This window comes from Gallinula chloropus, assembly GCF_964237585.1.
Source record: "Gallinula chloropus genome assembly, chromosome: 8".
NCBI lineage: Eukaryota > Metazoa > Chordata > Aves > Gruiformes > Rallidae > Gallinula > Gallinula chloropus.
In genome coordinates this window covers 28,155,171-28,175,654 of record NC_140093.1, presented here as the reverse complement: position 1 = coordinate 28,175,654, position 20,484 = coordinate 28,155,171, and the positions used below count along the sequence as shown (strand labels likewise).

The 20,484-nt window shown below is 59.0% G+C and overlaps 3 protein-coding genes across 3 annotated transcripts; 2 read left to right on the top strand and 1 right to left on the bottom strand.

Annotated features, from left to right (window-relative positions):
* Nucleotides 1-8,898: 8,898 nt before the first annotated feature.
* Nucleotides 8,899-10,337, top strand: GAL3ST2 (galactose-3-O-sulfotransferase 2). The gene is made up of 2 exons (XM_084267092.1): nt 8,899-9,172; nt 9,264-10,337. The coding sequence occupies exons 1-2, from the start codon at nt 8,930-8,932 to the stop codon at nt 10,125-10,127; spliced, it is 1,107 nt and encodes a 368-aa protein (XP_084123218.1). The 5' UTR covers nt 8,899-8,929; the 3' UTR covers nt 10,128-10,337.
* A 3,609-nt stretch (nt 10,338-13,946) lies between these two features.
* On the top strand, nt 13,947-16,016 carry NEU4 (neuraminidase 4; the record flags this gene model as incomplete). Its single annotated transcript, XM_084267587.1, has 3 exons — nt 13,947-14,147; nt 14,312-14,567; nt 14,977-16,016. 3 exons carry the CDS (start codon nt 13,947-13,949, stop codon nt 16,014-16,016), a joined length of 1,497 nt encoding a protein of 498 aa, XP_084123713.1.
* Nucleotides 16,017-17,699: 1,683 nt separating this feature from the next.
* Nucleotides 17,700-19,961, bottom strand: TM4SF19 (transmembrane 4 L six family member 19; the record flags this gene model as incomplete). The annotated part of the gene is made up of 4 exons (XM_084267568.1): nt 17,700-17,886; nt 18,860-19,044; nt 19,599-19,676; nt 19,785-19,961. 4 exons carry the CDS (start codon nt 19,959-19,961, stop codon nt 17,700-17,702), a joined length of 627 nt encoding a protein of 208 aa, XP_084123694.1.
* Between the last annotated feature and the right edge of the window lie 523 nt (nt 19,962-20,484).

Genomic DNA, 20,484 nt, shown 5'->3' with positions numbered 1-20,484 from the left:
GCATCAGCTGGGAGGGGAAATGCCAGGGAAGGGATCAGGAATGGTCAGCCAGGCTTTAGGAGTGCCGTTATTTCCTGCTTCCTTGTCTTTCCCACTGTCCTTGGAAGCAAGTCCTGGTGTGCTCTGGCAGAAGACAATTATCCTAATGATTTACAGAGGTACGTCAGAGCCTGTTTCCCTCCCAGCCAGCAGGCTGGGTGGAGATAACGACACCGGTGGTAAAATCACAAGGAGGTTTCTGTGCCTGCCAGTGCCACTCTCTTTCCCCAGGTGCCCCCTTACCCTGGCAGAGCTGGTCTGGAGGCTGCCCAGCCAGGCTGGTGCCTGCATCCAGTGCCCTGACCAATTGGCAAGGCCACAGGACAGTTGGTGGCAGCTGTTGCCCTAAAGCAGCCATGAAGATCTAGTGATAGTTGGGGAGATAGATGAGTAGGGAAATAAAAGGAGCCAGCCTGGCATTTGGGAGGATCCCTGAGTGCAGAAGAGGCAGGAAAACAGGTGTGTGTGTGTGCAGGAGGGCGAGGGAGGATGGTGGTGTAGGAGAGAGTCACAAGTCAGCCCAAGACCCAGTGGAAGTGGAGGGTGGTGTTGCTTGTGTTCATTCTCATCGTGTGTGTCCCCTGCACTGCCTGTCCATACGGTCTGCCCAGGGACACGGAGAGGAAAAGGGGTGGCTGCACATCTCACACCTCTTAGGAGTCAGTGTTGGTGGTGGAACGAGCCTTTGGACCTGGCATCTTGCCTGATCCTCCACAAATCTCAGGCACCATCTCTGTTTCCTTGGTTTTGAGTATTTTTTAGTAAAGATTTTGGTAAGACCTCTGATATTTCCCTCACAGCATCCCCTCCAGGTCCAGCTGCACGACGAGCAGGTTCCCACTCTACTGGGTGAAGCACTGGCTGAAGGTCAGAGCTCCAAGAGTTACAGCTGTTGGGGCTACATCTGGCTGGCAGCAGCGCTGCTCCTCAGGGCTCAGCCCCAGTGCTGGTCCATATTGTTGTTGGAAATCCAATGCCCCATCCAAGCCCACTCATGGTACCAAACTGGGAGCACTGGTGGCGCTCTGGACGCCCTGCAAAGGGATCTGGGTGGGTTGGGTATCGGGCAGTTGTCAGTGGTGTGGAGCTGAGCAAGGCTGTGTGCCAGATTCTGCACCCAGCAGGGAGTCATGCCAGCACCAGTACAGACTGGGAGAGGAGCAGTTGGCATGCCAGCACCAGTACAGACTGGGAGAGGAGCAGCTGGCAGGTGCCACTGCAGCTTCCCGGGGAGGGGGCGTGGGGAAGGAGGTGCTGAGCTCTTCTCCTTGGGATCCAGGGGCAGGACAGGTGGGATGGCTCCCAGCTGCACCACGGGAGGGTGGGCAGGACATGAGGAAGTGATTGTCAGCTCCAGGGCGGTCAGACCTGCAGCAGGCCTCCTGGAGAGCTGGCAGCCTGGCAGACCATGCCCTGAGCAACAGGCTGAAGGGTTGCTCAACCCTGGAGTGGGCAGGGCAGCACTGGGACTGGGTGGTCACCACAGCTCCCCTCCAACTGGACTGTTCTGTTCTCAGATGGGCTTTGGGGGGGTTTCTGTGTTCCTTTATTTCCCCTACAGCCTGTCTCTGTCTTGCTGTGCCAGGAGAGATGGGCATTTACAGTCTGATGTACGAACCTGTCACCCATCTGTTGTCAGAGGCCCGGCCAAGCCACCTGCTAGTGAGTCATCCTGGGGCTTCCTCAGTGTGTGCTGCTCACATCCGTGTTTTCTGGTGTGTGCCAGGCTCTAAGCCCCAGCTCTGCAGCAGCCACCTGAAGCAGGTGATTAGGAGAGACCTGGGATTTACCAGAGATAGATGGTGTCACTGCCCTGACCTCCTGCAAGAGCAGTGAGGTCTCCCGTGGCCTGGGGCTCAGCAGAGCGCTCCACGTGCTTTCCCATGGCCTCCTCCCAGCAGGCAGGGTGGGTGGTCTGTGAGGTGGGTGGGATGGTGGTGGTTTTCAGTCAGGGTGCCAGGCTGGGAGCCCTCATGGTTCTCCATGACGCAGCAGCTGTCTTACCCAGTAGCTGTCCTCTCCATGAGCTGCTCCTCAGTGACTCCAGCTCTCCCCTCCAGAGCCCTTTCCTCAGAAGAAAGTCATCCTGCAGAGTTGTTGTTGTTGGGGAGGGGGTGTTTATCTTCTGTTTTTAAGCAGAACACCACCTCTGCATGCTGCAAGCTGTAGTTGCATTACCCACCATGACGTACACCCAGCGCTGTGTCGCAACACCCTTCGTGATACAGCTCTTAAGGGCACAGCTGCCTCAGCTTGTCGTCCCCCCCACTCCCTCCCTCCCCAGGTGCTTTTAAGGGCAATACCTCTGCCTGTTGCACAACCCTCAGGGCCTGTAGCTACACCTGCCCTCTGGGCTCCACAGCTTCCTCCTGCTGCTGTCAGTGCTCTCCCCACCTCTCCCGCCCTTAGCCAGGAGAGCCCGTGAGCGGTGCTCAGCCTCTGCTGTTGGTGCATCAGGTGCCACCAAACCAGGGAAATTCCATGATGTGGCTGGAGAAGAAACAGGGAGGATCTGCTTTCTGCCAGGGGAAGCTGATGCAGCTGGTTCTTTCCAGATCAGGCTGTTTGTATTCTCTGCCCTTTTCCTACCCCGCTCTTTCTCTTTTTCCCTCCCCAAATCCCCACCCAAAACTCTTTTAAAATACAGGAAGACAGGCTTTACAAGGGATTGGCTCTCTTTGGGAAGCAGAACTTTCCATGCTGCTTTATTTTTCCCAGCTGCATATGGAGAGAGAGCTTGGGGAGGGAGTTGGAGCTTGCAGATAACCTCATGCTGTGGCCAGGGGAACGCTGGCACAGCTGCTTTTAGCCATCTTCTTTCCACGTGGAGATCCTTGAGCTCAATCTTAAGTTGACCATTCCAGCTCAGCCACAGAGCATGACCCTTTTCTTCCCTGTTCTCAATGATGCTTCCAAACACCAGTTCACAGTCGTATGTAGGAGGAAGAGATGGGGAAGGGGGTGTATACACAGGGGGGTATTTTGATAGCAAAGCATAGTGGTAGGGCTTTGCTGTGTGAAATTCTGGTTTTCTTCTAGGGCAGGCTAAAATATTAGCATGATGAGGGTGCTGAACACTTTAAAGCAGAGGTCTTCTGGTGCAGTGCAGAAGCACTTGGCTCTCTGTACTGGTTTTGGCTGGGGTGGAGTTTGTTTTCTTTGTAGGAGCTGGTATGACACTGTATTTCGGATCTGTGACCAGGGCACAGGGATGTTGTAGGTGCTGCTGAGCCATCGAGGTGTCTCCTGCCTCCCTCCTCACCCCACCAGCAAGTCCCCTGGGGTTGTGCAAGGAGCTGGGAGGGGGCACAGCAAGGGACCAGCGACCCCAGCAAGGGAGATCCCACCCTGGATGGTGCTGTACTCGGCTCTGAAAGCTGGGGGAAGGAGGAGGACATCTGGAGTGGTGGCAGTTGTCTTCCCAAGCCACCGTTACAGGTGATGGAGCCATGCCAGCCTGGGAGTGGCTGAACCCCTGCGGTGGGAAACAAGCAATGAATTCCTTCTGCTTCACCAGTTAAACTGCCTTTCACCTCAGCCAGACAGGTTTTTTCCCCATTTACCCTCCAAGTATGCCCCACCCCCCAGCTCCACCCTGCTGTGGGGTCAGGGGGGCCAAGCAGCTCCATGGGGCTGAGCTGCCCGCTGGCGCTTGACCTGTGCCACTCTCCCATGAACCAGAGGCAACGTGGGGCTATTAAAATTCAGCATCCTGCCCCCACTCTGCGTCACCTTCACCACTGAAAGTGCTGACCTTCACCACTTCCAGGCTCCCAAGCCAGCCCAGCCCCACGTGAAGCTGAGTATTTTTGGATGGCACCACGTTATTTTCTGCGTAACCAACCCCCATGGTCTGTGTGCAGCACCCCAGGAGGGAGCAATGAATCAAGTGTTAAGGGAAAAAAAAAAAAGGGCCTTTTGTGATTCTTGGGCTCTACCAGGTTCTGAGCAAGAAATGGCAGGGCTGACGTAGGGGATGTAACTGGAGACATAAATGTGTTAAATCTGATCCCCCCCTCCCTGCCTCCCACCCCTCTGCCAGCAGCAGGGGAGGCTGTGCCAGGAGTGACCCTAGGGATTGGATGGAAAGGAGCACGTTGGCTCAACGTTGGGTGAAGAAGCCCAGGGAAAGCAGCACAGTATCTTGCTAAGCTCTGACTTTGTGCTGGAGCTGGAGCTGGCCCCAGGCAGCTGGGATGTGAAGAGAGGCCGTGTACTGGGGTGCTCTGGGGGCTGATGGAGAAGGATGCTGGAGGTGGGGCGGGTTGGCTGTCAGCAAAGCAGGTTTGGGAGAGTGAAGGGGATGTGTCAGGCAGCGCCTGGGAAGGGGTATGGCCATGAAATGGCACCAGCTCCATCCCCTGTCCCAGGCTGGGTGATGTGGGTAAGCTCTGTGTCCCCCAAATGACATGCCCGGAGTGGGGGTGCTACCCCAGCTCCAGACCTGTGGGACAAATCCTGTTCTCCAGGGGTGGTTTGCAGCTTCCCAGTTTGGGAAGTACAGGAGCCTCAGTGGAGTCCCCAGTTCCCATGTCATGGAGCTGGAATGGCTGTTAGGAATACCACCAGCTCTGGGGCAGCAAGGTCCCCGAGCATTCCCCCTCCAGCCGCAGCCGTCGCCTTCTCACTGGGAAGGAGTCTGAAGCCTAAACATCTTCAGGGGGGCTTCCCACAGGCTAAACCATTCCTGGTTCGCTGCTGGGCCTAATTTCCTGTTGCCCAACGCAGCTTACAGAGAGTTACAGTCCTAAAGCATGGAGTGAGGAGCGGAGGAAAGGCCGGGGGGAGGGCAGGAAGGACCCCTGCCCGAGCGATGCGCTGCGATACCCTCCCGTCTCCCCGGGCAGCTCCCGCGCTCGTCTTGTGCCATTACCAGCGCTGCCACAGCTTATTAATTAACTTCCACCCCTCCTCCCCCCCCCCCCCCCATGAGAACACCTAGCCACTCCCGTTGTCCTCACCTCTCCCAGCCATTTATAGCAGCGATGGGATGCTAGAAATAGAGCCGTGCTGGGAGCTGGAGGAGCCGGAGGGGCCGGAGGCAGGGGGACGATCGGATCATTCCCAAAGGAGGGATCCCTTCCCTCACAGCAGTGAAGCAGCATGAAAAGCCCTGGGTGCACTGCAAGGTAAGGGGGGAGCCGCGGGTGCCGGGTTCAACCGCGGTGTGCAGCGAGCTGCGGGCCAGATAATCTCTGCGGGTTCTTAATAACCCAGGGTGTTAACCACCCCTCAGTCCCCCCTGCTCCAAGCTCCCCGAGGTTTTTGGCTGCTTGGGGGAACGTTAAGTCCTAGCAGTCAGGTCCTCAGTGTCCCCCAAAGTGGGGGAGGTGGCTGCATGTCTCTGTGCAGCATCGAAGGGCGGCTCTGGAGCTTCGCTTCCCGGCTGTGTTAATGGGAGGGAATGAAGATGGTGACTCATGGTGCCCCACGCCACATGCCCGGGGTGAAATGCTTCCTCTGTCCTGCCGGGGAGGAGGATGGGGTCGGTGCTGCCATGTGCCCCTGCACCACGCCTGCCTGGCTCCTGGGATCCTCCAGGCACTAGGAAATCCCTCTGCCCGGGGCTGTACCCGCTCTGTAACAGATGGGGTGGGTCTTCTGCAACACCCTCAGCCTTTGTGCAGGGCACCCAGTGGCAACACAGCTCCAGGACCGTGTGGGGGGGAAAGGATGGGGACCTTTTAGTAGCGTTAAATATGGTGCCTGCTGGCCCAGCGTGTGTGGGTCAGGCAGTGGTGGGGGTCAGAGGGCTGCAGTCCAGTGGTGAGAGGGTGTGTGGGGGGGTTGTGGCCTGGGGGAGCGGTCACTAAGAAGGGTGCTGGCTCTTGTAGAGGTGTGCTGGGGCAGTGGGTGCAGAATGGGTGGGGAAGCCCCAGGAGCAGCTGCTCAAGACGTGCTAAAGGCAGCGACAGCCCCTGGGGGTGACAGGACCCCCACAGATGGGACAGGACCCCTTACAGATGGGGACAGGTCCCCCTGCAGTGGTCTGGCACAGCACACTGACCGGTGTCCCTGCAGCCCACTCACCCCATTTCCCTCACCTCCATTTTCCTGCGCTCCTCCCCGCCAATGGCTTCACTCCCCACCCTTGGCCCTTCCCCACCCTTGGCCCTTCCCCTGCACATCAATTCCAGTTTTCTCTCCTTCACTCTGTGCTGAGTCTGTTCTGCCCGTGATGCTGATTGTGGGATGAGCTCTCCCTGCCCTTGTCTCCACTCCTGAGCCTTGCAATAGCTATTTTCTCCTCCATCCAGCAGAAAAGGGGAGTGATGGACTGATTGGGGTGGGCATCTGGCCTCAGCCAGGGTCAAAGCACCACAGAGAGCCAGCTCTTGTTTGAGGCTGTTGAAGCACATCCAGGCAAAGTGGGTCTGCTGGGAGCACCCCATTACACTGGGGACAGGCTGGGGGTGCTGCAGAGTTTGAAGCTGTGGAGGCAGGACAGCACTGTGTAACCTCTTGTTAAAGTAAACGACTGTTAAAATACCCCAGGATGCCTTGAGGTGGTAAGAAAGCCATGACACCAACACCAGCTTTGGAGCTGTCACTGCCTGCATCCCCCTCGGTGTGTTTCCTCTCATCTCTACTTCCATGCAGTGAGCAATCAAAGGAGGGGGGATTACCCTGGGACAACAGCCCTGGGACCAAAAAAAAGTGAAGGAATATTTATGCCAGACTGCCTGCAGCTGCAGCTTGGAACTCTTGTATGGGAGGTTGGTACTGGCTGCAGCTGAGGGTCTTCCCTGGCTTTGGGAAGGGCTCTTCTGCCCGAGGATTGCCCAGGGTGCTGCTGGACAAGGACAGTGCTCTGTGCAGAGCAGAGCTTCAAGCAGAAGCAGCTTTGGGCAGGTAAAACCAGAGGCTCTCCTGCAGTGCAGTCGCAGTGATGTGATGTAGCTGCCTGTCTCCGTGCCATGCTGTCTTTGCCTTCAGCTCGTGGGCGCCCAACCACATCTGGCACACCTGGCTGTGAGGGGTTTCTGTGCAGCTCTCCACGTTTTGGTGGCCTCTGCTCCCACCCAGTTTCCCATGGCTGGATCTTGGCTGTCACAGCCCAGCTTGTGCTGTGGGCAGTTGGTGGGAGGCTTGCAGACCACCCCAGGTGGTGAAGCTGGTGGCTGCACACTCACACGGCGAGCTGGAAGGGGCAGTTCTGGGTCTTTCAGGCTGGAGGCTGTGAAAGCCACAGCTCTGCGCAGCAGGACCCTGTGTGAGGACTCCTGGGCCAGAAAGTCATCAGAAAGGACCTCCAGGTTCCAGCCTGCAGCAAGCCACGTGCCGTTGTCCCCCCTCAGCCTGGGCAGGCTTGCAGCCTTCCTCGCTCACCTGGGGACTGGGGGGTGATCACCCCCTGTGGCAAATGGGACTCTGTCTTTGCAGAAGAACTTTAAGCCCAGCCAGATCTGCTGTGTTTCAGAAACAGCAGCTGGAAAGATGGAATTTTCTAGGGGGGGTTGGACCAGGTGGTCTCTTGAGGCCCCTTCCCACCCCCACGATCCTGTGACTCTGCGAATTCACGCTGCCTCAGAAAAGCTTTTAGGGTCAGAGAAGCCAGATGGACCTTGGGGATGAAAAGTTCCTTTTTTTTGGTGGGTGTCAAACCTTCAAAAGATATCCCAGCTCGATGATCAAGGGTGGTGGCACCTGAAAAGACTCACCCCCTCGTTATCCAGGCAAAGCACGGGTAGAGGCGGTGCTGGGTTCTCAGCCTTTGAGCTGGGGCAGTTAAAATCTGGCAGAGGAGAGAAGTTCTGATGCAAGGGAGAGCAGGGTGAGGCCGAGCCTGGGAGCTGGGCTGGGGGGGAGGAGTTGTTGTGACAGCCCTCTTCTTTCACAGCGGGACCTTTAGTCTGTTACCGGTGCTGCTGCCTCATCTGTCACCTTTCTGTATTGAAAACTCCTTGTTATACTGGGAAGGAAAGATAAATGGGTGTTGGGTTGTGATCCCCATCTTCTGGAGTGAAGATTGCAGGAGCTGCTCAGATTTCTTCCCAAGTTGCTCCTCATGTCCCCACAAAGGGCTCAGTGAACTGGATACACGTCTGAATAGTGAATAAGCTCTAAAGGCCCAGAAAACCAACAGAAAAGCAAAACAAAAGGCATCAGAGCGGAGTGGGAGGCTGTTGGAAGAGCTTCAGGCTCTGCCTGAACTCGGTTGTGTCTTGCCAAAGACCAAAACTAGGACAGTGACAGTGAAAGTGCCATTTCTCACTGTCCTGCCTCTAATGCCAGCGCTGCTGATGCACCACAGGACCAGAGAACTCTGCTCCCAGGGATAAAACTTCCCAGGAGAAGGCAAAATGGGGTGGTTGAGACTTGAGGAAAGACTATCGGACACAAACCCACTGAACCTCTTCTCTTTCTTTCCTTCCAGGCATACCAAGTCTTCCACTGTCCTCAGCCTTTTCCTGGGACTCCTCTTCCTGTCGGGATTCTTCCACATGAGCAAGAGAAATGACGAGTAAGTGAGGCAGAAGCAAGGCTGCACCTGACCTGTGATGCTTGATTTAACGCTCCTGAGGTTTAGGTTGATGCTGGAAGGGCAGTGGCCCAACCTTAGGTCCCAGGTCCACATTTTGACAGGCAAGGGATCGAATCAACCAAAAACCAGCCATAGGGAGAAGGAAAAGGGCATCAAGCTGAAAGTTTTGGGTTGGTGAGGACCTGGAGGAGCAGGAAACTGTACGACACCTCTGCCTGAGGGATGGGGCTGGTTTGGGTTGGTGCCACGCCCCAGCTGCAGGTGCAGTATCGGAAGGAGAACCCGCTGGGGTTGGGCTTTGCCGGGGCTCAGAGATGGGGCACAGCACTGGAGAGGCTCTTTTTTCCCATCTGTTTGCCTTCCTGCAGAATCACCAAGGGGCACAAGGAGCTGCTGCTCCCTCCCATGCCTTGCCGTGCCAAGACTAACGTCATGTTCCTCAAGACCCACAAGACGGCCAGCAGCACCGTCCTGAACATCATGTTCAGGTTCGTGGAGAGGTACAACCTCACCGTCGCCCTCCCAGCCAACCACCTCTTCCACCTGGGCTACCCAGAGACTTTCCTGGCCAGCTTTGTGGAGGAGTTTCAAGCCATAGGACAACACTACAACATCATGTGCAACCACCTGCGGTTTAACCCCTCGGAGGTGAGAAACACCCCAGGTGCTTGTAGGGAGACCTGGGTGAAGGAGCGGCGCCTCTGGACTAACAGCCTCTCTTCTTCCTCCCTGCAAACAGGTGCAGAAGGTGATGGCAGCAAACACCTTCTACTTCTCCATCCTGAGGAACCCCATTGCTTTGCTGGAGTCTTCCTACATCTACTACAAAGACTATGTCCCTGCCTTCAAGACCTCCAAGGACGTGAACGAGTACCTGGCGTCACCCCTGAAGTTTTACCATCAGGAGGACCACGAGCAGAACATCTACGCCAGGAACATCATGTGGTTTGACTTTGGCTACGATAACAACGCCCGGGGCAGCCAACAGTACATCCAGGAGGTCTTGCAGGAGATCGAACGGAACTTCCACCTGATCTTGATCGCAGAGTACTTTGATGAGTCCATGGTCCTGCTGAAGCACGCGTTGTGCTGGGATCTGGATGACGTGCTTTACTTCAAGCTCAATTCCAGAAGCCAGGACACTGTCCAGACCTTGACCCCGGAAAGCAAGGAGCGGATAAAAGCGTGGTGCTCGCTGGACTGGCAGCTCTACCTGCACTTCAACCAGACCTTCTGGAGGAGGATTGAGGAGACCATAGGACTTGAGGAGCTGGAGAAGGAGGTGAATCGCCTGCGGGTGAGACAAAAGGAACTCATGGAGACCTGTCTCTTGGACCAGGAGGCAGTGGGGAGGGAGCACATCAAGGACAAAGCTCTCCTGCCTTTCCAGTCAGGGGCTGCAAACATCCTTGGGTACAACCTCAGACATGACTTGGACAACAGGACGCTAAAAACCTGCCAGAAAATGGTTATGCCAGAGCTCCAGTACACGTCCTACCTGTACTCTGTTCAACACCCGAACAAGAGGAAGAAACAGTTAGGCTTGCCCTTGTTATGGACCAGTTACCAGGAGAAGAGACAGCTCTCAACAGCTCCCAAATAGGTCACACAACAGCCCAATGTGGTTTTTGCCTCGTGTCTGGAATGTGGCTGGCCCACAGGACTCTTATCCATGGTGGGGAACTGTGGGGGGCAAGCTTAGTTTGGGGCTACTGGGCTTGTGGTGAGTTCCTTCTTGGGGACCTTGAGCCAAAGGCTTTGCATTGGTGCAATCCAAGTGGGGAGCCCTCCCTGCTCCTGGGAGGAGACAGAAGAGCCCTGACAGAGCTTTCCAGCTGCCTTTACATATTCCTGCCTCTTAATTATTAATCACAGTGTTCATAATTTTGTTTGCATTTGACTTCATTGAATAACCACCATTGTCTACAGGCTGGTCACAGGTCACTGAGCCCGTCCTGACTTCCAGCTGTTAGTGACAAAAAGGGAAAGGGGAGGGGGGGTTGGGGGAGGGAGAGGAGACATGGTGGCACTTGGGGAGGCAGGAGGGATGCTGGGTCTCCCATCCAACGCTGGTGCTGCTTTTTGGATGGGAGATCCGAGCATCATAGAATCACAGAATCACAGGCTGGTCTGGGTTGGAAGGGAACCCAAGGATCACAGAGCTCCAACCCCCTGCCACAGGCAGGGACACCAACCTCCAGGCCTGGAGCTACACAAGGCTGCCCAGGGCCCCATCCAACCTGGCCTTGAACACCCCCAGGGATGGGGCACCCACCCCATCTCTGGGCAGCCCCTTCCAGCCCCTCACCACTCTCTCTGCAAAGAACTTCCCCCTAATATCCCCCTAATGTCATGCCCAAAGCTGGGCACACTGCCTGGCAGCCATTCCCCACCAGCACATGAAACGTCCTCTCGTGTGTGTCATGGGGCACGGGGGGGAGGTCTCTGCATCCCTTGGGACAGCTCAGCACTGTGGTTTCACCCCTCTCTCTTGGGCAAGGGTCCCCAGTCTCTGGGGCTTGGCAGCCCTGAAGCCCTTTATCAGCAGAGGCTTCGTTGGCCACCCCTCCCAACGCAGGTTTGGAGAGGGCTGGAGGGAGCCCTGGCCGCTGCTCGTTTAAGGCACAACCTTGTTATTGGCAGAGGTAATTAACACCCCCCTCTCCTCCCTGGATGGCTCTCCTCCCCAGCCAGCTCCCTGGTGCTGGCCAGGTGGGTCAAAAGGGTGGTGGTGCCAACCCCAGCAGCGTCACTGCCGTTAATGATTGCCCATGGCTGGAACCCAGCGTCGCCGGTGGTGCAACACCGCAGCGCTCAGCCAGCTCCTCCCGTTCCCGCCGGCACACAGAGGCTGTGACTGGGATGCTGCAGCTGGGGTTCCTTGGCTTGCAGCTCAGCCAGGGAAGTGGGACGGGTGCTGTCGGAGGGGAGAGGGGCAAGAAGAAGAGCTGGGACCTTTCCTTCAGCTGGAGGAGGCAAGGGTTACAGAACCACAGAGTCATCAAGCTTGGAAAAGACCTCCAAGCTCATCCAGTCCAACTGGTTCCCCACCACCTCTGTTACTCACTAAGCCATGGCCCTCAGTACCTCATCCAACCTTTCCCTGAGCACTCTGAGGGACAGGGACTCCATCACCTCCCTGGGCGACCCCTTCCAATGCCCAACCACTCCTTCTGACCTGAAATTAGGAGAAGTTAACCTCCTGCCACACACCCCGTGCAATGTCACCCAGAGCAACACAAGATTAACGACACCTTCACGGTTTCCTGCTCCATCCCAAAATAAAATTAAGCAGGCTTAGGAGGCATTAGTGAGCAGCCAGGGACGAGGAGTTGGTGTGAGTTCAGCCTGGACAATCACTGGAGCCTTTCCTGGCCCATTCACAGAGTCACAGAATCACAGAATCACAGGAGTGGGAAGGGCCCTCCAGAGCCCATGGGGTCCAACCCCCTGCCAAAGCAGCTCCCTAGGACAGGGCACACAGGGCGGTGTCCAGACGGGGCTGGAATCTCTCCAGAGAAGGAGACTCCACACCCCCTGGGCAGCCTGTCCCAGGGCTCCCTCACCCTCACTGGGGAAAAGTTCTTCCCCATGTTGCTGTGGAACTCCCTGGGCTCCAACTTGCAGCCATTGCCCCTTGTCCTGTCCCCACAGACAGTGAAAAGGGGCTGCCCATTTCCCTCTGCATCCCATACTTCAGATATTGATAAACATTAATGAGGTCCCCCCCTTAGTCTTCTTCTCTCCAGGCTGAACAGCCCCAGCTCACTCAGCCTTTCCTCACAGGGGAGATACTCCAAGCCCTTCAGCATCTCTGTCCCTCCTCTGGACTCTCTCCAGGAGATCCCTGGCTGTTTTATCCCAGGGAGCCCAGAACTGGACACAACACTCCAGGGCAGAGCAGAAGGGGAGGATCCCCTCCTGTGACCTGCTGCCCACACTCCTCTTGATGCCCCCAGGATCCCATTGTCTCAGCCCCCAGGGCACACTGCTGGCTCATGGCCACCCTGTCACCCACCAGGACACCCAAGGTCCTTCTCCACAGAGCTCCTCTCCAGAAGGTCACCCCCAGCCTGTACTGAAACAAACGGTTTGTTCCTTCCCTTGGGCAGCCTGAGCTGGAGCTTTCACCTTGGACCTTCTGATCCGTGACTCACCCTATGAATTTTTTGAGCCCTTTTATCTAAGCTGATGCCAAGGGTGTAAAAACAATTTAACATCTTAATCTGCCTACACGTGCTCAGCCCATGGCTGGGGTGCACCACAGCGGCAGTGGGTTGCAGCACCTGGACAGGGAGATCTGACCTCTCCCAGCCTGCAGGAGGAGGGAAACTGAGGCAGGAGATGTTAGCACCCCCCACAGCTCCCTTTGCACCCCCTGGGAACCCTAAGCAATGGGGCTCAGCAGCTGCAGGGCTGAGCACGGAGCCTTTGTGCCATCCGGCACCGCAGGAGTGGCTGCCACTGCTGAGTCAGGGCTTTTTCCTGGCCGCCGCGGGAGCCCCGTGACCCATCGGTGGGGGGGGGACCCTGTGAGGGGTGGGGGGCTGGCAGTGAGGTGCTGGGCTCTGCGGGAAGCCGGCGGCTGCGGGAGCTGGCGTTACTCCGTGGCGGGGGGCGAAGGACAGAGGGGAGACACCCCCCCCCCAGGCTGGGCAGGACCGGTGAGTGCCTCCGCGTCTCCGGGGGGAAGCTCCTACTTCAGCAGGGGTGCAGGTAGCCCTTGTCTTCTCTGGCTGCATCCCGGAGCAGGATGCCCATCTCCTCCTGCAGGGACAGCCCGGGCTGGCTGACCCCATCGGGAAGGTGCTGGGGACCCCGGCACCCTGCGGCTGCAGCCTGGCTGGGCACCCTGCCGTTCGTGTTGGGCACCCTGGGACTCCCCGCAGGGACAGGGGGATGAGGAGCTGGATGGGTCGGCTAAGTGGGGGGCACCGGACCTGCAAGACAAAACACTCCTTGCCCCCCACCCCTGCAAGGAGCTGGGGCTGGTCCCAGGGTCTTGGCTGTGCAGGGATGGGCACTGCCCCCCCCCAACACCTGCTTGATGTGGGAGCTGGGATTCATGGGTCCCACCTGCCCTTTGCTGCCTGACCTCAGTTTACCAGCAACCCCTTTTGAGGAGCGTCTCCAAGGCCAATTGAATTGAATTCTGTCTCGGGGTGACCCGCTTCAGTGCCACCCAAAACCTTGTCCCACTGTGAGTGGCAGTGACCTGCCTCTGCTGCAGCACCCATCTCAGCCCCAGCCCTGCCCGTGGCGACCGGCCCTCCAGCCCACGCTCCCAGGGGCTGCCCCAAACCCAAGCTCCCCAAACTAAACCCCAAAAACCCTCCCCAAGCCAGCGGTGTGTCATCCCCCCACCCCATCCCACCCCATCATCCCACCAGGGTGTGGGCTGCATCCTTCTGCCACAGGTACCATGGGCTCCCGGCACTTCCCTGCCCGGACCGTGCTCTTCGAGAAGGAGTCCAACGGCGTGACGTACCGCGTGCCCGCCCTGCTCTACCTGCCCTGCGTGGCCAAGGTGCTGGCGTTCGCAGAGGAGCGGCTGAGCGCCGACGACGCTCACGCCAACCTGCTGGTGCTGCGCCGCGGCAGCGTCTACGGGAGCTACGTGGAGGTGGGAAAGGCGGGGAGGGGGCAGCTGGGGGGTTGTCCTACAGCCTTTACGTGTTGGCACAGCTCCTGAAGGCATCTGCCATGGGGAGGGAGGGTGGGTGGGTGGGTGGGGTGGGGCAGGCCTCGCCCCTCTCCATCCTCTCCTCCTCTTCCTGCCTTTGGCAGTGGGAAGATATGCGTGCGCTGGAGACGGCGACGCTGCAGCACCACCGGTCGATGAACCCCTGCCCGGTCTACGATGAGTTCACTGGCACCCTCTTCCTTTTCTTCATCACGGTGCTGGGCAGGACGCCTGAAGCCTACCAGATTGTCACCGGCCAGAATGTCACCCGCCTCTGCTGCGTCACCAGCACCGACCAGGGCCTGAGCTGGAGCAAGGCCAGAGACCTGACACAGCAAGTCATTGGTGGGGCCATCAAAGGTAGCGCACCGGAGAGGGGTGAGGAGGCAGAGGGAGGTCAGCCAGCAAGAGGGCGGCCATGGGTTTTGGCCTCCTGGAGTCACCCGTGGTGTGGCTGGAGGTGGCCTCGGGGGAAGGAGGCCTACAGGCATCAAAGAGATAGGGTGGAAGAGGACCTCAGGCAGAGGGGAGGGGGATGGAGGGAGTTTCTGTATTGCTGGCACAGGGTGGGTGAGGAGGTGGAGAAACCTTGAAGCTTTGGGTAGGACCATGCATAAGTACAACCAAGGCAGCACTGGGCTCTGCTGCCCTCCTACCCCACCACCTTGCCCAGCTAGGCCAAGGGGTTGCTCTGGAGACCCTTTCCTGTCAGTCATGGCAGGGAGGCCATGGAGACCACCCTTCACCCCATCCCATCTCCACTCCCCAGATTGGGCAACATTTGCGCTGGGCCCCGGGCATGGGATCCAGCTGCGGTCCGGACGGCTCCTGGTGCCCGCCTACAGCTACCACATCGACTGCAAGGAGTGCTTCGGGCAGCTCTGCAAGACCACCCCCCACTCCTTCACCTTCTACAGTGACGACCACGGGCAAGGCTGGCGCTTCGGGGAGTTCATCCCCAACCTGCAGACGGGCGAGTGCCAGCTGGTCTCGGTGGATGAGGAGGATGGCTCCAACGTCCTCTACTGCAACGCCCGCAGCCCCTTGGGCTTCAGGGTCCAGGCGCTCAGCACGGACGACGGGGCCGTCTTCCACGGCGGGCAGCTGGTCCAGCGGCTGGTCGAGCCCCCCCACGGCTGTCACGGCAGCGTCATCGGCTTCCCCGCACCTCTTGTATACGTCCCCGCCACCCCCCAGGCCCCGGCGATGCCCCTCGGGGGCCTGGCCTGCCGCCCGCGCTCACAGCTGCGGTGCCCGCCCGCCTGGCAAGCAGCTGGCAAGGGGCTGCCCGCCGTGGCCACCGGCAGCCACCATGAGCCAGGGGAGCCTGAGGGGGCCTGTCCTGCCCCGAGGCATCACAGCCAAGCCCGTGGTGGCACCTCGGCGCAAGGGGATCCTGCAGCAGCCCCCAACCCTGCTCCCTTCTTCCAAGCACCAACGTGGGTCCTCTACTCCCACCCCACCAGCTCCATGGCGCGGGTCAACATGGGGGTTCACCTGAGCACCTTCCCCAGGGATGTGGAGAGCTGGACTGAGCCTTGGGTCATCTATGAGGGCCCGAGTGCCTACTCGGACCTGGCTTACATGGAGCTGCCCTACGAGGAGGCCCCCATCTCTGGTGGCCCAGCCATCGCCTTCGCCTGCCTCTACGAGAACGGGACGCGGTCTCCCTACGAGCAGATCTCCTTCAGCATGTTCACGCTGTACGACGTGCTCCAGAACATCCCCCTGGCAGGCACCGCGGCCCGGCGGGGTGGTGGCCTCCCACGCCGCAGGAAGCGGGGCTGGAAGAGCTGCCTCGTCTCCTAAGAGCTCCCCTGGGTCAGGTCCCACCCTCCCCAGCCCCCCTGTGCCAGACTCTGGGGCACCAACCCAGGACATCCACAGCCCAGGGTCCTGCCCTCAGCCACCACAAGAAGGGCATTGCACCACTGTCCCAAAACTGGGGGTTTCTCTCATTGTTATCGCTGTTTTTGAATGACATGGTTGGCTGGGCACAGAGGCTCATGAGCCATCCCAGCAAGTACTGGGGGCAGTGGCAGCCATGCAGGGAGAAGACCCAGGCATGGAGTGAGATGATCCAGCCGTGCCGTGCTTGGTGCAGCCACCCTGCTCTGAGGGCTTTCCTCCACAGTTACAAATAGTCACAGTGTTTTATTGCCTCTTGTTAATGATCCCATTGGAGCCAATTCCTCTTTTCTCCCTCACCAGTCTCTCCCAAGTCACCCAGTTACTGGTTAATCTGGATGATGGCTTTTTTTTTTTTCTTCTTTTAAGGGACCGCAGACATCTGACCTTCCCCCAGCCTTGGCAGCTCTGAGGCAGGTGCCCTCCCAGCAGCCTCAGGCACGTAACCCCCACTCCATCCCTGGCCCCATGTGGGGATGGGGGATGTGCTGAAGCCGGTGACACCTCTGTGAGCGTGGCAGATGGTCTGATGGGTCCTTGGCGGGTGGGGATGAGCTCCCAGCATTTTCTGTGGGTGTGCAGAGGGGTGGACTTTGGTGTCTACACCTCAATTGCAGCACTACGTCCTCAGCACAACTCTGTCCAAGTTTCCCCAGGCTTATCAGAGCCTCAGCTCCTCGGCTCTCCTTTGTCTCTCCTGCCCCACACAGGAGACCAACACCAACACAAGCTGCCCTAATTGATGAAGGGCCTGGAGCATCTCCCCTGTGAGGAAAGGCTGAGTGAGCTGGGACTGTTCAGCCTGGAGAAAAGAGGCCTGAGAGGGGATCTGATCAATGGTTCTCAATAGCTGAAGGGTGGGACACAGGAGGAAATGGCCAGCCCCTTTATAGTGTCTGTGGGGACAGGACAAGGGGCAATGGCCTCAAGTTGGAGCACAGGGAGTTCCCCACCAATCTGGGGAAGAATTTTTCCCCAGTGAGGGTGAGGGAGCCCTGGGACAGGCTGCCCAGGGGGTGTGGAGTCTCCTTCTCTGGAGAGATTCCAGCCCTGTCCGGACACCACCCAGTGTGCCCTGTCCTAGGGAGCTGCTTTGGCAGGGGGTGGGACCCCATGGGCTCTGGAGGGCCCTTCCCACCCCTACAGCTCTGTGACTCTGTAAACAGAGGTTGCTTTAACAAAAATAAGTTGCTGTTCCAGCTCCTATCTCCACAACTACCGACCGTGGCACATTTTGCCCCGGATGCTGACGAGGAGCCGCTGTGGCGGGTGTCAGGCTGGGTGCAGGGATGCCAGGAGCCACGTCTCCACCTCCAGCACTTGCAGCGCTGGTTCCCCATCCCAGGCAGCCACCAGCCCCACGGAACATCCAATCCACGGTGGAGAAAGAGGTGCTGCCTGGCGGGAGGGCTGCGTGCGGACACCACGTGTGGCGGTGTCTGTCCGCCGCAGGTGAGTCTGTCTTGCACCAGACTGGGAGCACAGCTCGCGCTGTATCCCCACCACGGCTTTGCCCACCAGCCAAGGGCTGCCTGGGGATGACACCTCTGCTGAGCACCGGCCTCCCGGTGCCACGGTGGGTCCCTACTTCCCCTCACAAAAGCCGCAGAGGCACCCAAGGCAGCCGTTGAGGATCTGCAGGGAGGCCAGCACCATCTCGGCGGCGCTGACGAGCAGCAGGAGGGAGAAGAGGACGACGTTCCAGGTCACGATGCCCATCGGCTCCAGGCAGATGCTCCAGGTGTGACGATCGTGCAGGTAGTTCTCTGCCCTGCGTGGAGGGGAGAGGAGGAGATGGAATGTGCTGCCCTGCGGCGGGTCAGGAATCACGTTGCCCTGAGGATGTCAGGGTCAGAGGGGGTGGGCATAGAATAATAGAATCATAGTGTCATAGAATCCCAGCCTGGGCTGGGTTGGAAGGGACCCCAAGGTTCACAGAGCTCCAACCCCCCTGCCACAGGCAGGGACACCAACCTCCAGGCCTGGAGCTACACAAGGTTGCCCAGGGCCCCATCCAACCTGGCCTTGAACACCCCCAGGGACGGGGCACCCACCCCCTCTCTGGGCAGCCTGTTCCAGCCCCTCACCATTCTCTCTGGAAAGAACTTCCCTCAAATATCTAATTTAAACCTCCCCTCCTTCAGCTTCCCTCCATCCCCCTTGCCCTGCCAGTCTCTGCCCTTTTAACAAGCTGATTCCCCTCCTGTTCCTCTGCTCCCTTCAGGGACTGGGAGGCTGCAATGAGGTCCCCCCACAGCCTTCTCTTCTCCAGGCTGAACCAGCCCAGCTTCCTCAGCCTCTCTCCATAGGGGAGCTGCTCCAGCCCTCTGAGCATCTCCATGGCTCCTCTGACCCCTCTCCAACAGCCCCACATCTTTCTTGTATTGAGGCCCCAGCTCTGGGCACAAGACTCCAGCTGAGGGCAGAGCAGACAGGGACAATCCCTTCCCTGTCCCTGCTGCCACCCCTCTGCTGATGGAGCCCAGGATGCCATTGGCCTCCTGAGCTGCAGGAGCCACTGCTGGCTCATGTTAAGTTTCTCACCCACCCTGACCTCCAGGTCCTTCTCAGCAGGGCTGCTCTCCAGGAACTATTCCCCCAATCATATATATGGCATGGGAAGCACCAGGTAGAAAGCTGTGGAAGATGAGGAGCTCCTGGGGTCTCTCATCGCCCCCAGCAAGCACAGGCACCCACCCTCCAAAGCTGGTTAGCAGGGAGCGGACGGGGCGGCGCCGTCTCACCTGGCGTCCGGCTGCTGGCTGCTGGCGTCCCGGAAGGGGTAACCCCAGAGCGTGCCCTGCCCGCCGCCGTGCGCCGAGGCGTTGTACAGGCAGAGGGGTCCGTCGGTCAAGCCCACCCCGGAGAGGACGAAGCAGGCGACGGCGCCCATGAGCGCCAGCTTGGAGAGCACCGCGGAGATGAAAGCCTGTGGGTGGCACCCAGGGCACAGGGAAGGGGGTGTCCAAAAGTCAGGCAGGGTCCAGAACACAGCTCTGGGCTATTGGCAGAGTTTGGTAAGGGGAAGAAGCTGCTCTCCATGCCAAGGGCCTCCAGCCTTGGAGGCTGAGGATGGAGCTGTTGCTGGGTTGTCCTGAGCTGGGCAGGGAGCGGGGACATGGAGCCTGGCGGGGCAGAGCCCGTGCCAGCAAGGGGGGGGCTGTCTTTCAGGAAGGTGACACCGTGCAGCATCTCACTGTAGGGCCGCAGGAGAGGGGTCCCTGCCACAACCCACCACGGGAGAGGGGGACCCATGCCACATCGACCCAAGGACATGGGAGAGGGGACACCCTGCAATGACCCAGCATGGGAGAGGGGGCTCCCTATCACATCCCACCCCAGAACCAGGGGAGAGGGGGACCCACGCCACGTCCCACTGCAGGGCCATGGGAGAGGTGGCACCTCGCCACGTCCCACCACATGCTGCTTGGACCCAGTTTGGCACAGGGGCGAATGGGAAGGGGTGTCCCGGAGCTGCCTTACGTTGGGCCGGGTGCCGCAGTCGGAGCAGCCAGCACATCGCCACCCCACTGCTGTGATGTGTGTCGCTGCCAGCAGCACCTGTGGGAAGGGGAAAGCAGAGGGGGTGAGGGGGAGCTGCTTGTCCGTCCCTTCCTCCCGGCTCCGCAGACGCGTGAGGAAGGGCGCGGTGCAACCCGCCATACTCACCGCGATGCCGCCTCCCCAGATGCCCGGCATGGCCTTGGCGTTCTTGCTGATGTGCCCCTCCACCAGGTACTTGGATGCCCCTCCAGGGAAGAGCAGGAGGACGTTGGCTGCCATGGAGACAGTGCCCAGCACCAGCAGGCAGGGACCCACGATCCGGCTGCATTTCCCCACGCACATGGCCGCCCTGCCTGGGGATGGGGAGGAAGAGGACGAGAGGAAGGGGCTGCCTTCAGCCCCACGGTGCCCTACAGCTCCCCAGCCCGGAGCCCGTTCCACAGCCAGGGGTGGATGGGATGTTGTGGGTTCGTGCTTTCAGGTCCCAGCCTGACCCATCGTCACGGCCCTCGCTCGTTAGCAGTGTCCAATGGAAATTGTGTTCTCCCCACACCATGAATTCATTCAATGTTACAATAAATCCAGTGTTAGTACCCATCTACTGCTGCCAAACAGTTTTTGTGAGGTTCTGGACCTCCAGACTGGTGGGGTTTGGAAGGGACCAGCCCAACCCCTGCTGAAGCAGGGTCACCTCAAGCAGGTCACACAGGGTCATGTCTAGATGGGTTTGGGATCTCCCCGGAGAAGGAGACTCCCCAACTTCTCTGGGCAGCCTGTCCCAGCTCTTGGGCACCTGCAGAGGGAAGGAGCTTTTCCTCATGTTGGGATGGACCTCCCTGTGTTCCAGTTTGCACCCGTTGCCCCT

Bases quoted from the DNA above. Each gene is read 5' to 3' on its own strand.
- GAL3ST2 (XM_084267092.1), top strand. From the start codon at position 8,930: ATGCCTTGCCGTGCCAAGACTAACGTCATGTTCCTCAAGACCCACAAG. The intron at 9,173-9,263 runs GTGAGAAACACC...CCCTGCAAACAG, and splicing joins TGCGGTTTAACCCCTCGGAG to GTGCAGAAGGTGATGGCAGC.